At 37.2% G+C, this 17,903-nt stretch overlaps 2 protein-coding genes across 2 annotated transcripts; one reads left to right on the top strand and one right to left on the bottom strand.

The window, feature by feature from the left end:
• The first annotated feature begins 309 nt into the window (after positions 1-309).
• Positions 310-2,236, top strand: LOC116169176 (glucose dehydrogenase [FAD, quinone]-like). Its single transcript, XM_031485202.1, has 3 exons — positions 310-530; positions 578-793; positions 840-2,236. The coding sequence occupies exons 1-3, from the start codon at positions 359-361 to the stop codon at positions 2,234-2,236; spliced, it is 1,785 nt and encodes a 594-aa protein (XP_031341062.1). The 5' UTR covers positions 310-358.
• Positions 2,237-9,539: 7,303 nt separating this feature from the next.
• On the bottom strand, positions 9,540-12,212 carry LOC116168793 (glucose dehydrogenase [FAD, quinone]-like). The gene is made up of 4 exons (XM_031484775.1): positions 11,732-12,212; positions 11,302-11,639; positions 11,030-11,245; positions 9,540-10,982 (listed from the first exon to the last, which is right to left on the bottom strand). Exons 2-4 carry the CDS (start codon positions 11,468-11,470, stop codon positions 9,607-9,609), a joined length of 1,761 nt encoding a protein of 586 aa, XP_031340635.1. The 5' UTR covers positions 11,471-11,639; positions 11,732-12,212; the 3' UTR covers positions 9,540-9,606.
• Positions 12,213-17,903: the final 5,691 nt, after the last annotated feature.

The raw sequence follows: 17,903 nt of genomic DNA, 5'->3' as shown, positions 1-17,903 counted from the left end.
AAACGTGCCACTTTCAATACTTGTTATGTAATATACTAATTAAAGTTACAGAATAATGGATTTGATATTCCTTGAAGTAGTCTAATAATAGCATAATATGGCATGCTATTTGTAGTAATAAAACACTGCCTACCTACAACTTAAACCTCTTTATCTTTTCCATATTACACGTTCGTGCCTTCGAGTGTCTATATAGATTGTCTTGGCTAATGCTAATGTACATATTTTTGGCGAGTCTATGCCGAATTAGTTTATCAGCGTATCACGGAAATAACGAGGTTTAAGTCGTATCTAAAGCGTATATAACTGTGTTCGCGGGTTAAGGGCGCAGCAAATTTGAAGTACTTAGTTCAATACAATGTTTAGAAAGTTAATGTCGATTCTTCCACTTCTTCTACCGGCGTCTGTGATTTTTGAGGCAGGTGTCAATTATTACGTCAAACTAATCCAAACCGAAGAAAAACGCGCGAAGACGTACCAACTACCAGATGATGCCACCGAATACCGTGCTACTGTAAACACGTACACTGGTAATTTCGCCCTAAATGGTGACCTTTATACTAGTAACTTCCTGCAGAATTTGGAAACTACGACCATATTATTGTCGGCGCCGGATCTTCCGGCGCAGTTATCGCCGCACGTCTTTGCGAGAATTCCACCAAGCGAATTCTGCTCATAGAAGCTGGAGGCAACGAGACAGATCTGACCGACATACCGGCAATGGGGACGCTAGCCCAAACGCTTGAGTACAACTGGAATTACCAGACCACCCCTCAGAACCGTGCATGTCTACGTAAGTAACCACCATTCCACCACTTTCTACTAAACACTCAATTTAGTAAACGATAATAGGCGCTGCGTATACCCGGCGGGTCGAGGTCTCGGGGGAAGCACAATAATTAACAGCCTAATATATTCCAGAGGGTCCGCGGCTGACTACAACGTTTGGGGCTTAGAGAATCCCGGATGGTCATTCGGAGATCTGCTGCCCTTCTTTAAAACTGTCGAAAACTACAAAATCCCCGCCGACTCCTGCTACCACGGTTACGACGGTCCCGTTAACGTGGATTACCCGCGACCACTCCTGAACGCAAAATCCAGCGCCTTTGTGTTCGCAAATCAAGAGCTGGGCATCGAAGTCGGCGACTACAACGGGGCGAATCCCTTACGCGTCGGGGTCGTACAGTCTAATATCATTGAAGGACAACGGGCAAGTACCGGAAGGGCTTACATACAACCCTCGTTGAAACGTTGCCCTAATCTCGAGGTTTTAACACGCAGCTACGCGACCAAAGTTTTAATGAATCCCACAACAAAAAGGGCAAGCGGCGTGTTTTTCGCAAGGGATAAGAAATTTTTCGTTGCAAAAGCCACAAACGAAATCGTGCTCTCCGCCGGGGTCTATCGCTCCCCACAGCTGCTCATGTTGTCTGGCATTGGACCATCGGATCAACTCACAGAGCTTGGAATTCCAGTTCTTCGTGACTTACCGGTTGGGCAATTTTTTAAGGACCATTTGGCCTACTCCGGTTTGGCTTTCTACACGAAGCGCGGCAGCGAGCCAAAGAAACTGGAACAAAATATCCGCGACTACCTAAACTCGAAAGGGCAGCTCACCACCACCGGCGCTTTGGCTTTGGCGTTTGTGCAAAACAATCGTTCCGAACCTGTCCGACGTCCCGACATCGAAATCGCCCTCTTTGAGTTCTCGCAAGATTACGGTTTTCCGTACAAGGTTAACGATCCCAGCAAATTGGTTTCGGTGGTTCCCGTGGTTTTACACCCTAAATCACTAGGTAGTCTCACACTGAACTCGTCCGACCCTTTCATTTATCCGGTGATCGATCCGAAATTTTTATCGGACACCGACGGTGAAGATCGGAAAACTATGTTGCTCGGGATTAGTTATTCGTTAAATCTGTTAAACACGGTCGCGTTTAAGGGAATCGATGCAAAATTGGTACCGGTGCACTTACCCCAATGCAAAAACTACGCGTACTTCTCGAGTGAGTACTGGAACTGTCACATAAATCACTTGAGTGGACCATTTAATCACCCATTTGGGACGTGCAGAATGGGACCTGATGGCGTTGTCGATCACAAGCTAAGAGTCCATGGCGTCGAGAATTTAATGGTTGCAGATGCAAGTGTTATTCCGGTTTCGATCTCGGGGCACACAAGTGCACCGTCTATGATGATCGGTGAGAAGGCGGCTCACATAATTCGATTTGGTTAGCTGACACTTTACCAAACGTTCTAACTTCAACAGTTTCCAAAAATTGAAAGTTTGTTACCCGTTTTTAATTGCCCCTATTATAATTTTTGAATTCTAGAAGGATTTTAGTAAAAGTTCCGTTTTCAGAAATTGATTTCGAATTATTTTCATGTTTACAGTGACTTTTTGCATCCTCGATTTGGAGTAGGTACCTATATTAAATAATCCAAATTTGTGCGTTTATGTATCAATTTCGCAAAGGAAACTGTAAAACACTGTTTTGATAAAGGACTAAGTAAATTGTGTGCTAAAATTAAGGACTTGGATATTGTCTAATGACTTAAAAAACTAAGACAGGGAGCAAAAGGGAAAGATTTATTTATTTAATATGATCTACTTATACAGGGTGGTGACTTGCGTAACGATTTCAATTTAAAATTTATAACATGCGATTATTGGCTCCCCAAATTATTTTAGAGCAAAAATGTATTAAGGTTTTTTGTAGAAAAAATTTTTATTTCAATCAACTGTATTAGTTTTAAATTTTTTGCATGAGAAATACGGAAAATTGGAAAAATAAAACCCCCATTTTTTTCAATAATCTGTGATGCCATGGAAATTTATAATACAAAAACTGCGCCAGTATCAGTCATGCCATGGAATATCTGCTATAAAACAAATCAAATTCTATCAAAAAGTATTATATTTAGAACAGAGAATTGAATATAAAGAAAGACCAATATACTAAAAACGGTTTCCTAATATAACAATTTACAATAAATGTTCGAATAAGTCACCATTAACTGCAAGTCAGTAACCAAGTCGATCATAAAATCCATTTCGAACTGCTGCTACTTGATAACTGGATATCTTTTTGTTTTAGAAAATTCCATGGCATGGTAGATTATTGAAAAAGATGCGGGTTTTGTTTTTCCAATTTTCCGTCTTTATATGAAAAAAATTTAAAACTTACGGTTGATGGGCGTAAAAAATTTTTTCTACAAAAAATTTTAATAAATGTTTGCTCTAAAATAATTTGGGGAGCCAATAATCGCATGTTATGAATTTGACATTGAAATCTCTACAATGCTTTACGCAAGTCACCACCCTGTATAGTTACTATGCGATAAAAAATGAGTTGCTGTCGCGTCACCTTTGGAATTTTTGTTTACATGGGAAATCGTATTTAACTTGAACTTCCAAAGGCGACTCGACAGCAACTCATTTTTGATCGCCCGTTATTCAGCCCTATGATGTATCACTAACGTTAAACTTAACGTGCAGGTTATCTGTCAAAAACGTCATAAATAACGTTTTTTGGCAGATAACGTGCACGTTAAGTTAGACGATTCTGATATATCACAGGACTGATTATGTGCAATATAAATTAAATGTATGGACGAAAAGAAGCAGGACTGTAGGTTTGGAACAGCAAAACGTTCACATCATTTTCCGAGCACCCTGTATGCGTTTTACCCGAACTGCAGGTCCATTTCCAGTCACGTGACGTCATTAACGAAAAGATAACGTGGTTTTGGATAGTCCATTTCGTAGACATATTGAAAATGTATAAGAAATGTTTAGAAAATGTGTAGGGAATTTTAGAAACATAACAAAAAGATGGTTTCGATTGTTTAAGACATTTAATACATTTAATTTTTAAAATTTAAATTAAAACAATTGAGAAAATGTTTCAGAAATGGAAATCAGGAAATTTTTGACACGTAAAGTATTTTGAAAATTTAAAAAATGTAACTAGAATTGTCTAGATCTTTTGCGTTTGACTATTGGAAATGTGTAAGAAATTTGGAAATGGCTGGAACATGTGTAGAAAATGTTAGGAATGTGATATAGAAATGTTTCACAAATAATATTTCAACATGCTCTTTGGAAATATTGGAAACGTTTCATAAACATTGGAAATTTGTACCAAATTTTAGAAATTTGGCAAATACAAAATTTGTAAGAAATTATGGAAATATTTCGTTAGGAGATTCAATGGTTTATGCATTAGATTTTCCGTTGCCAGTGGAAAAGCGTTTCCTTATAAGGAAGAAGTGCACAACTTTTTTATTTATGAATCTATAACTGTTTTAGGAAGGACCCGATGTTACAATTAGGGCTTGAACGGCCTTTATCGTGCTACTTTCTATTGAGAAGAACTTTTCTAAACATAAAATTTGATCGACGGCTAGCTCTAAAATGAATTCTATTGCAATTATCTTATTGAAAATGTTTCCTTTTTTTAAATTCTGAAAATCAAAATGTGAACTTTCTTGTAAGTTGATTTGATTGCAGGCAATAAATACAAAACTACAACAAATATTTCGGGTAGAATATATAATGGTTAATGAATCAGGATCTAGCTCTCTTTGCATTTTGTAACGGGAGCCCTATACCGGCCCCGAAGGCGTATTGCCAATGTATTGTAAGTACAACACCGAGCGGTCCATTTTCTGCAGTGCTCTATGCTTTGGCGATGGTATACGCGCCCCGAAGTTTGAGCGAGCGGATAGTTTATGCTCATTTCGCCTCGGATTTCCCCTTCGGCTCGCTCGGCATTGGTATGAACTCTGTGTTTTGTTACCGAAACATTATAATACGTTCCAGAATTTCTGGTGAGCGGTTAATTTATGCCGATCTCACCTTCGTCTAGCTCGGCATTAGTATGAACTCAGCGTTTTATGAACGAAACCGTATAATACGCTCCAGAATTTCTGGCGAGTGGTTAATTTATGCCGATCTCATCTTCGTCTAGCTCGGCATTGGTATGAACTCTGTGTTTTGTGACCGAAACCGTATAATACGCTCCAGAATTTCTGGCGAGCGGGTAATTTATGCCGATCTCGCCTTCGGCTCGCTCGGCATTGGTATGAACTCAGCGTTTTATGACCGAAACCGTATAATACGCTCCAGAATTTCTGGCGAGTGGTTAATTTATGCCGATCTCATCTTCGTCTAGCTCGGCATTGGTATGAACTCTGTGTTTTGTGACCGAAACCGTATAATACGCTCCAGAATTTCTGGCGAGCGGGTAATTTATGCCGATCTCGCCTTCGGCTCGCTCGGCATTGGTATGAACTCAGCGTTTTATGACCGAAACCGTATAATACGCTCCAGAATTTCTGGCGAGCGGTCAATTTATGCCGATCATTGGTGTATAAATACAAAACTACAACAAATATTTCGGGTAGAATATATAATGGTAATGAATCACGATCTAGCTCTCCTTGCATTTTGTAACGGGAGCCCTATACCGGCCCCGAAGGCGTATTGCCAATGTATTGTACAACACAGAGCGGTCCATTTTCTGCAGTGCTCTATGCTTTGGCGATGGTATACGCGCCCCGAAGTTCGAGCGAGCGGATAGTTTATGCTCAGTTCGCCTCGGGTAATTTATGCCGATCTCACCTTCGTTTAGCTCGGCATTGGTATGAATTCAGCGTTTTGTGACCAAAACCGTATAATACGCTCCAGAATACGCTCCAGAATTTCTGGCGAGCGGTTAATTTATACTGATCTCGCTCGGAATTGGTATGGACTCTGTGTTTTGTGACCGAAACCATATAATACGCTGCAGAATTTAAGGCGAACGATTAGTTTATCCGTTTTTTTATATCGGCAAATATTTCGCAAGCGCAAATTTATCCATTCATATCTTGAATCCGATTGAATGCTCAGACTACTGAAGCGTGAGTTTAAAAGTATTTCATGTCAACCTGTGTTCAGATTTATTGCACATATCCAAAAACGATCGCATTGCCCTAGGGGAATTTTCCACTATGCAGGAATTTCTGGATCTCGACGACATTTCACACTTCCAAATCATACGGACTAAAACGGTATTGTGATTTTTTGTATTTTCTTATCATTCAAAAAACCGTAAATTATTACGGTAAGTTCAAGTAGAAAATTTAGTTTTTATATGTGTATTACCTTCCTTTTTTACCAATAATCGACTACACCAAAATTTCTCGGGAAAACACTTTTTCTTATTAATTTTGGTGCGTAGAATCCAAAACAATTCGTACTTTTTCGATCAGACATTTCAATCAAAAATTATACACTAGTATTTTAACGAAATTTAACAGAGAAAAATTCATTAGTTTTTCAGTTAATTAGATTATTTATTAATGTCATATTCGAGTTTCAGTTTGTTAACTTATTCCCATTTAAGTTTACCAATGTATTCGCGCATTAGGAGTAAGATAATTAAAATTGCAAAATAATTAAGTGAATATTATTATAAAACGGTCAGATTAGTTGTAAAATTGATCACTTACGCTACAGAACTTCTGGTAAATTTTATTTTGTTAAATAAATGTCACTCCAAATCATGATTAGGAGATACGAATCTTGGTATATCTTTTGAGGTGTTCGCTACGATATTTCGCTAAAAATCTTCGTGAGAATCAAGCTCGATATTTTAAAAAATTCCTTTTTTGATTTTTTTCTGGATTTTTTTTAGGTTTTCCTAGAAACCGTCCTGAAAAACATCTTAGTATCTAGTCTTAGTCGAGCTAAAAGTATTTCTAGAAATCTTCTTCAAAGGGATTTCCTGGAATCTTACCACCACACATTCTTCCTTTATGGTATTCTAATTAAATCTAATATAAGGAAAGATCTCATCGAAAGGAATTGGTTTCTAAAAACTTTATCTATCCTCCGCGACCTCTTTTCGAGATCCGTGGGGTGGGGTGAAGAAATAGATTTTATCCAGTTTCGAGCATTCTGCCGGCTACTCCGAATTAGGTTTTCCTGCAGTTTTCCTAGTTCGTAGGTAAATACCGGAGTTTTAGACCTTCTGCAGAAGCACCTCTAAAAAGCATTATGCGAGTCACTCTGTAATTGGGAGCAAGCCTGTTGAGGGCCCAGAACAGGGAAAATAAATAAATAAATAAAATCCCACGTGCCATTAAAATTTTGTAAGAAAGATGGAAATAGAATTAAATTTAGGCATTCTTATACACGGTGTCCATTTTTCGAGTGCCACTATGGGGATCTCACTTATCTTACCTTAGTGGTAGACTACAACGTGTGCAATACAAGAATTACATATCTGACTCTGCTGTGGTTACGTCAGGAGTTCCGCAAGGATCTAACCTCGGTCCCCTACTGTTCTTAATCTTCATAAATGTTTTGCCTTCTCTACTTTCCTGTTCGCTGACGATTTAAAGATTTTTACATCCATTTATAGTAATGATGATTGCGTTTACCTCCAAACACAAATAAATAAACTTGGTGAATGGTGTGTTCAAAAAACAATCTTCACTTAAACATGTCTAAATGCAAAGTAGTTTCGTTTTCAAGAAAATCTCAACCTCTTTTACATCCTTATCAATTTAATGATATTCAGTTTAAACGATGTACATCGGTCACGGATTTGGGTGTTATATTTGATCTTAAACTTTCCTTTTCGGAACATATATCGGTGACTATTGCTTCTGCTTTAAAAATGCTTGGCTTTATTATCAGAAATTGTCGTGATTTTTCCAATATTTTTGCTATCAAATCTCTATATGCTGCTTATGTGCGATCCAAACTAGAGTATGGTTCTCTAATTTGGTATCCTTACTATGACTGCCATAAAACAACCCTGGAAGCAGTGCAGCGTAAGTTTCTGAAGTTTTTATCGTTTAAATTGGACAGAGTTTATCCCGCAATTGGTACTGATCATAAACTACTGTTATCTCGATTTCAGGTACATTCCTTAGAAGTTCGCAGAACTCTGTCAAGCCTTAACTTTCTCTTCAATTTGTTACACAATAACCTAGATTGTCCATCTCTTCTTTCCCAAATTCGGTTCCATGTGCCACGTTCTTCGGCTCGTAATGTATATACTTTCAATTGTGCTAAGGCCAATACAAACTTACTTTGTAAATCACCAATATTTGTTATGGTAAGCAACTTTAACAAAATTGCTAATATGTGTGACATTAACACTTGCCCAGTATCTGATCTTAAAAGATTGATGGAATATTTTTAATCTTATTTTTAATCTTATTTTTAATCTTGTTTAAGTTTAATACCATTTAATTTGGTTTTTATTAGGTTAGCGGTTAAGATATTAGTATATTTAGTTATTGTGCTTTCTTAGATTAGTAATTGTCCTATAATTGGAATTTGATTCTGTTGGGCAATAAATCATATTATTATTATTATTATTATTATCTTAAGAGATAGAAAGTTGGTTAAATGGGGGCAAAGTTGCAAATTTCCGTGCTGAATAATAATCTGAAAAGAAATTTGAAATATCTTCAATCTTCAATTACGTCTTTTTTTCTCTTTACAACGATATATCACACATACTGGTTCAGTATCACATTTTTCCTAAAAATATAATTTTTCATTTTTTGAGAAGATTGCTTTGGAAAAACAAAACGTTCTTTTGTTGTCAACAAAAGTTTGACAGTTTGATCCATCTGTCTGGTTGCAGCGTTTAGTTGTCAGAGAAGTAGAAAGTCGATTTTCATCTCAACCGCTTGCAAAATGGCTTGCTCATATTCATTGGGTCTATCACCATATTGCTGTCTACATCTTTTAAAAGAACCATATTCGCCCAAGTTTTTATGCAGCAAAGAAAAATACCTCAAACTAGGTTGTTGCCCCTTTGGATAACGCTGCAAGTATGTTGCAGCAGTCATGTGGGCATTTCGATGAGAAGAGAAGTGTAGTAAATTTGGGTCATATCTCTTTGATCTGCATTTGAAAAAGGCATTTTCGCAATACAACTAGCATAAACCTAAATGACACTACATGAAATAAGTCAACCTTTTGTTCACAACAAAAGAACGTTTTGTTTTTCCAAAGCACTCTTCTCAAAAAATTAAAAATTGTATTTTTAGGAAAAATGTTTACTGAACCACCATGTGTGATATATCGTTGTAAAGAGAAAAAAAGACGTAATCTCAAAATGTGAAAATTCAAAATGGCGCCCATAAGAAAAACTAAAGTTGCCACGTGTTTCTTCGTCATCTGGAGAGTTATTAAAAACAGAATGCCATATTTGAAATCTCCATTAAAAAGTGTCCGAATAGTGTGTTAATTAGAAATGTCTACTACGATTAGTTTATCATAAAAAAACATAAAACGAAAATCACAAATTTTTGTTTTTTTGAGATATCTTCAAAACTATTGAAGATATTTGAAATATCTTTTCAGATTCTTATTCAGCACGAAAATTCGCAACTTTGCCCCCATTTAACCAACTTTCTATCTCTTAAGATAAGTGAGATCCCCATAGTGGCACATTTTCTACCGTTAGGTACCTAGTAAAAGTTACTTGGTAAGGGCCGATGGGTAAACGGAAAGAATTAGGCTTGAAAGTGGGGTTATTTTATTTATTTATTGGACAATTGGACAAAAATGATTTTTATACAATTGGCTCAGTGTTAATTATTCCTTGTGATTATGGCAGCTGCTCTTTCTCCAATCATCATTGACGGCGCACTTGTATGTCCCGAAATGGTGTCCGGCATAACACTGGCATCGGCCACCATCAAATTTCCAATGCCGTATACTTTCAGGTTGTAATCGACAACGGCGCCTGCAGACGGACTTGCGCCCATTTTGCAAGTTCCAATAGTATGGGTGAACGTATTACTAAGATACTTAATCTGGCATTTAAAGTATTCGTCGGACAATTCGGAGTGATTCCTACATTCAGGTCGCCGAATTTCTATCAGTTCGGCGTTGACTTCCTTGAACGCCTTTGTTTCTATCAACGACTGTACATACCTAATGCCCTCGAGCATTACTTTCACATCCTCGTCGTTAGGATCAGACCAAAAATTTGGATCGACGAGTGGATAGTCGAATGGATCCGTGGACTGTAACGTAACGCTTCCATGTGACTTGGGATGCAACAAAACGGGAACTATAATAACAGTCTGGTTATTATTACCCCTATACATAACTATCTCTATGTCAGGACGTTGCACTTCCGTTGATAAACTACTCTTCAAAAATACCACCCCTAATGCACCACCCTCGGTAAGTTCCCCCCTTCCATTCAAATAGTCTCGTACCTTGTCGCGCAATTGCCGCTCTACGTTAGAGTGATTTGTGTGCACAGTTAATCCAACGTATGACAAGTGATCTTTAAAGAAATTACCGACCGGTAAGTCCTGAACGACCGGAATGTTAAGGTTTGCGAGATGACTTGCCGGTCCAATCCCCGACAGCATCAGTAATTGTGGAGAACGGTATGTGCCGGCCGAAAGTACAATTTCACTTCGAGATTTCGCAACGAAGTACCTTTTGAACCGCGCAAAGATTACCCCGTAAGCCTCTTTGGTTGTCGCGTTGATCAGTATCTTTGTAACGTAGCTGTGGGGCAATATGTGAAGATTGCGGCGATGCCTCCACGCCCGTCTCAAATACGCTCGGCCGGTACTGCAGCGTTGTCCCAGGATGTTGTTAACTTGTACTCTTCCCGCACGTAACGGATTGTCACCATTATAATCGCCAATTTCTTGGCCCAGTTCGCGATTCGCGTCCAGAAACGTGGGCGTTTTCGGATTGATTGGTTCTGAAAAGTCGACACTCACAGGACCACTGTATCCGTGCAAGTCCCTATCGCCGTCAATTTGATAATTTTCGAGCTTTTTGAAGGCTGCCAGGATATTCTCGTAGTTCCAATCACTTTCTCCCGAAGGATCCCAGCGGTCGTAATCGGCCTTGCAACCTCTAGCGTAAAACAAACCGTTAATAATCGTCGAACCTCCCAGTCCTCTTCCCGCCCGATAACTACAGAGTCCATTCAGCGCTGTTACGTCAACAGGTCAATTTAGGTTTGCTAAGGGGGATACTTACAAAGACAGGATTTGTTCTGCACAACACTCTTGTAATTCCAATTGTATTGAAGGTCCTCTGTTATCGCACTCATTGCTGGAATATCTGTAAAATCGCTCTCGTAGCCGCCAGCGTCTAACAGTAGTACGTGTTTTTCACAATCTTCCGACAACCTAGCGGCTACGATAGCACCTGCTGATCCTGCTCCTATAACGATGTGGGTAAATGTTCCCAGTTCTACAAATATAATACTTTATATACTGCTAGAAACAGTATTTCATCTAGGTACCTACCGTATTGGGTCTTACTCCACGGTCGATAGGCATCGGAATCGACTGGTAAAGTGTACGTCTCTGCCCGTTCAGTTTCCGCTTGAATTAGCCGAACCAAATATTCAGTTCTTAAATCTCTATAACTATAAGTTGAGGAAAGCGGCAAAATTAGGAGCAGGATGATATTCATTGCGGCTGTGAAGAGTCACTTCGATCAGATTTAGTTTTTATATTGAATTAACCTGTACTAAGATAAGGAGTAACTGCGTATGTTTGAGCGGAGGTATTAACAACTTCTAGGAATTTTTGGGCAATTGTTTGCGGAAATAATCTCTCCTAATAAAATGGTAAAACAGCACCTGAATGTATTTACTGTTAGTACATGGTTTTAATTATACAATGTTGTTTTGTAACTGTCGTTGTCTATTTGTTGAGATTACTCGTTACTTACTTTGCGAAAGTGTCGACAAATTTTCTGGGAGCAAATGCCACGAGGGAAAATTTTCTGGAGACGAATTTTCCGAACAAGAATCTTCCGGTGCGAGTTTTGTGATGCGAACCAAATAAATGAAAGGGCGGGTTGTACAGGGTGTTCCATTAATAATGGTCACAGGCTGACTTTTTTTCTAAAATATACCCAACAAACATCCATAAACATACAGCATAGCAATCTTGCATCATTTTGGTGCAGCACATATTGCTAATGTAATGTAAAGTCTGGAACTATCGCGATAATTCTTTTAGTAAAGGTTTTTGAAAGAAATCCTCGAAAATAAACATTTTTTATCTTAAATAAGGTACACAGTAGGCGCTCGGTAATCACGCACCGAAGATTTTTCACATATCGGATTACTGGATTAGTGGATATAAAGCATTTTTAGCGAATTTTCCAACGAAGTTGGGTGCGCTATTGCAGCCACTTTCTCTGTCCGTCCGTCTGTCCGTCTGTCTGAGGCCTTAACTACTTCTACAGTTTTCAAGATATTAAGTTCGTTCTTTTTGCATTCGGTTGCGTATAACTCTAGCACCTGAGCCAAAGAAAACCTTGATCATTAAACTGGGCATGCGCAGACCGCGCAATGTCAACTTCCTTTTTTATTAATATATTTTGTTGAAATTTTAACCACATATACTGTTGGATTAATCAATGTTGATCTAAAACTTGATATTTGAATACGTTTATTAATAATTGGAATGTAACCAACGACGTTTACGTGTGCATAGGTACTTGTTACATGAATGAATAAAATAATTGACGATGTGCGCAAACGATTGCGTACGGCAAATCATGGTCCGCAACCCAATATACATCAGTGATGATATAAAGAACTTAACATATACTTTTGGTGAAGGCAAATATAACGCATATAGTAAAAATTAGATGTGCTCTTGCGCGAACTGCGCAACGCCAACTTTTTTGTTCATTGAGAAAGTTTTAACAATATATCACAAGGAACTCTGAACTAATTGTATAAAAATTATATTTCTCGCCGATTGTCCAATAAATAATTTAACCCCACTTTCAAGGAGAAATATTTCCTCTTGTTTCCCCGTTTACCCATCGGCCCTTACCAAGCAACTTTTACTATGCAACGGTAGAAAATCAATGTGGCCTTTGTGCGAAGAAGAAATTCTGTACAAGAATTCATCTTCCATAGAAATTTTAATAGTACGTGGGATTTTATTTATTATCCCTCTCTTGTTCTGGGCCCTCAAAAGGCTTGGGCCCAACTACAGATGACCCGCATAATGCTCTCTTCTTCATAAAGCCTGTGAAAATGTCGACGTGACGTTATGCTAGTCCATTTGATTGCGGTAAATATGGGGTTGAGGTGAAATGCTTGGTTTCCTTTCTGGCAAGGAAGTTGTCGACCATTGGCCAAGAAGATTAACAGGGATACACCGTGTGTGGCGAATGAGTATCGTGTCCAGCGGATAATGAGTTGACGACGACAATTACTGGCCATCTACTTCCAGGAAGAAGTATTGGCCCATGATTTCGGTAATGTATATGGACACGCTCCCAGTGGTTATTTGGTACTGGCCATGGTCTGTATGTGTAATCAGTATTGCGTTTGTGCTTCTGGCAATTGACGGAGCGGTCCATGATGGTTTTCAGCTGGGCGTTGATTCGCGACCTAACGAAGCTTTCGAAATTTCGAAACGGAGATAAAAGCTAAGAAAGGGCGGGAACGGTTGCCACGAATCCCGAAACCTTCGAATACCAAATTTGAACGAGATCGGACGGTAAGCAACGCAGATATAGCGACCGTCATCCGTTTTTACCACCCCCACGTTAGTAAGGGAAGTATCGTATAGGAATCCGAATCAAACAAAATCTCGATTATGTCGGTGTGTCTGTAGATGTACGGTTGATATCTTCGCCAGCCACGGAAAATTTTTTTCATATCACCCGTTGGTTGTAGGACAATTCGCACCGGAATAATTCGCACCAGAATTTCGCTCCCATGAGAGGGTATTTTGTGTACGGTTGACTTTTAACATAGAAAGTCGGCTGTGAAGTATTAAATTAGCTCAGAGCTTGAAATCTCCAATATTACTCACCAATATCACGTTTTATTACTTTGTGCATGTAATAGACGTATACCAACATTTAAAATTTGGATACTTTCAATATTAAGGTATAATTTGGAATCGTGACCTCCATTTTGTGTACAAACTCTAAATGGGATAATTTATTAATATTGAATAAAAGTTCTCTAAACCGTTCCCATATAATTTAATAAAACGAAGTGATACACTACATGTTTCGACCAACGGTCATCTTCAGGTGATCTACAAGATGGTAGAGATAATTGAGGAGAGACTATAGCTATAAAACTTACAATAGATGGAAAACAATTAAAAACCCAAAATGGCAGTAAAACTCGAAAGCCCAACTACCATATCCGTGGTTGGTTCCAGAGTAAAATTGAAATTTGAAGAGGTTGATAAACTAAATTTATTGCAAGGGAGGGCCGAGCCTAAAAACTAACATTAGACGACGGTATAAGCAACGATGAAACTTACGTATAAAAAAGTCAAAAGGTCAAAAGACGATATCCTAACTAATAAAATACCCAATTAAGGGCTTTGAAACTGGAAACCATCTGCACTTCCAAAATCAGTGCTCGGTTTAGCTAATCTTACCTTGTCATCGTTGACCCAGATCCTGGCATTGCATGTTAAACTAAGAGCCGATGGATCCTTCTTTGCTCTTCTCGCTCGACACAGCCATGATGAGCAGTTTTGGAGATTAAGGTTCTTAGCAAAGAGGTACATGTATCCTTCATAGATTATGTATCTCTTTCCCCTTTTCGTTGTACCGAACTCCATTGTTACGCGCCCGTATAGTTTGCACCGCCTAAATCTCATATCCATTATCAACTTTTTGTAATAAATCAAATTTCAACTTTTAGCCTCAGGGACAAGTCCATAATTGATGATATTTTCTTTGATTTTGGCATTTTAATGTGGCACTTAAATATTTATGTTGGTTAAACAATAGCCATACAATTTTTAGAGGAATAATTTTTTTAATAGTATTTTTGAGGCAAGAATTCATACGTACAGTCCTATGTACCTTTTTTAATGAAATGGACCATATCAAAGCAGTAGAGATTTTAGGTCACTTTAATAGCATCCATATCACTCAAAATCTGGAATTTAGTACCTACTTGTTTTATTGTAATCTTCGTATTAAACATGAGAACACTTGCTAAAGGTACCATGAATGAAAATGTATTTAAAAAAAAAACAAAAAAAAAGGTAAAAAGACACTCATCCGTGATGTAAATTATCCATGCACTCATGTTCACAAGTAGACGGATGCTGCTAAACGCTGGTATCGGTCTATCAGCAAAACTGTCACCTGCCATTTCTTAAACCTAAGTAATTTACCCAGTTTTATTGTACCAATTCACAATCAAGGTTTTTTTTATTTGGAAACCTTTGAGCACGTACAAATAATATTACAATATAGGAGTATAACAGTCTAAATAAAATTTTAACAATTATTATTTGTTAATAGCTGCAAGTTAAGTTTCCTAGTTCTCTAACCTTCGATGTCGTCCATTTAAAGGACACATAACGAAATACGTATGTATTGTCTTAAAAGAATCTCAAGTAAATTATATCATATTTGAACGTAAAACAAATAGATTCTTGAGAATTTCCGTAAAATTAAAGAGATTAGAACTGTAAAGTAACGAAAAAAGCAAAAAATGTTGATAAATATCGTGAAAAAAATTGATCTTGCTATAAATTATATGGCTATTATTTAAATAATATACTGAAATTGTGAAGATCCATGACTCTCAATGGGGTGCTTAAGAAGCTTCGGAGAAATAACACCAAAATGTACCCATTTATTATTATAACATTTTTTATGGGGAGATTTTGGTGTTATTTCTCCGAAGCTAAATAATATACGGTGGTGCATTAGAAACGATACCTAGCTATTTCTGTAAATTAAAATAATTTTCAAAAAACGCTTTGGCACGTCAAATTGATCATGGAAGGAAACAGTGTCTAAAATAAAACTTGCTCACTAATGTCTTTGTCTCGCATCGCTGACAGTGCAACCCTTAAAATCTTAAATGATGCATCGTTGGTAAGGTCGCCCATCTCTGAATTCGGATATGTAATTTTTTTGGTTTAGTTGTTTCATTTCCAGCGCATTCGACGTTGCAGGTACAAGTTTTCTCTTTTTTATACCACTTGCAACTGCATAATTTTGATGCACGATCGCATTAGCTTCTATTACATAGTGATCGGCCCGACATCCTTCCAATGACATAAACAACAGCGCGCCCTCAACTTACTTTTAAAATATTTCGAAAATATCATCTAAAAAATTATAGTCTCACCAAATTCAGAGAAGGAAAGCCTTTCCAATGATGTCATATCTTCCTTGTTGCGCAATTACCAATGCTAAGGGTTTTGCTTTAGTACTAGGTATGCCATACAAAAATTAAAAAGGAAGTATATAATAATAATAATAATAATAATGCTTTTATTAATCCAGGTGATCCATTATAATAGATATAGGACATGTCAGAAATCATAAGTATAATTTAATGTAACTATGATATTGATAAACATAATATATTATGAGTACTTAATTTAATTTACTTAATACCTAAATTATCGCTAATAAACTCTTCCAGGGAATAGTAGGCTTTGAGAACTAGGATTTGTTTTATCGTCTTGACAAATTTATGATACAGTAATTGTCTTACGGCGGGCGGGAGTTTATTGAACAGTGTAACGCGCATGTAAAAAGGATTCGATTCAAAAAGAGCCAATTTGTGGTTCGGGTATTTTAGGTCAAAGCCCTTTCTCGTATGATAAGAGTGGTTTTGATTTAAATGACAAAATTTGTGTGTATTCAACCGAACAAACTTTAGTATTTCAAGTATGTATATACAGGGTAATGTCAGAATTTTTTCTGTTACAAATGTTGTTCTACAAGTATCACGGAAAGGAATATTAAACATACAACGTATGATTCGTTTTTGCACAATAAAGACTCTGCCCACATTTGAGGAATTTCCCCAGAATATAACGGCATAGCTTAATAATGACGCAATATGCGCGTAATAATAGGTTTTGCATACATCCTTATTTGTTATGTGAGATAGTCTCTTAAGTGCAAAACAATTTGGTGCAATTTTTTTGCACAGGTAGGCAATGTGATCCTTCCAGTTGAGAGACATGTCAATGTAACAACCCAACAATTTAAATGCACTGACGTGTTCGATGGATTTTTCACCTGTTTTGAATAGGGCGCTTTCCCTGTATTTGCTTTGCTTGGTATAAAACTGCATAAAGCAAGTTTTGGATTTATTTAGTATCAATTTAATATCATCTAAATGATTATGATCAGATCGCATGGTTTTGTTCATGTCAATTACCATGTCTGACATGTTATTCTTAGATGCCAATATTGTCAAGTCGTCAGCAAACATACAGTGATCACTACTCATGACATTACCAATGCTATTTACATATAATAAAAATATAGGTACCTACTTAATAATTACAAACATTTAAAAGAAAAAATCATCAATATCGACCTGTTCCTAAAACGTTTCAAGATTTTCAAAACCCTTACTGTTTTGATTATTAACAATCTCTTAAAAAAATGGCAGAATTTTCCATGTACCTATCTCTTCAAACTATAAAATAAATAACAGTAAGAAAATCAAAAAGAAACTTTTAAGTTCATTCACTACCATAGTTGTAGCAAAGATAACGCAAAAAAATAAGCAGTTAGTGTAATTTTACTCAGTCACCAATAATCAACTTATGGCCATATGTGGTCAAAGAAACGTAAAACTGGTTCTAAGAAAACTGGAAACTTACCTTTTCTGAACACCACCACAACACTACCACCAGAAATAAAATTTTTTAAAATTAAAAAAAAGTATACACAAAATCAAAACCCGTGCTCAGATAAATTTTAAAATACCACTCTGTCAAACGTTCAAGAATGAAGATACTATACAGGCGTTAAAGTTCTAATTAGTTGTGGTCATACGTACTTAAACCTGATTTTTCGGACCTAATTACTTTTACCTTGTAATAAACCCTATTCATCTTCCAGAAATAATAGAAAGGAT

This window comes from Photinus pyralis, unplaced genomic scaffold (genome assembly GCF_008802855.1).
Source record: "Photinus pyralis isolate 1611_PpyrPB1 unplaced genomic scaffold, Ppyr1.3 Ppyr1.4_LG4, whole genome shotgun sequence".
NCBI lineage: Eukaryota > Metazoa > Arthropoda > Insecta > Coleoptera > Lampyridae > Photinus > Photinus pyralis.
The sequence above is the reverse complement of the archived record's forward strand: the minus strand, read 5'-3'. Positions and strand labels throughout refer to the sequence as shown.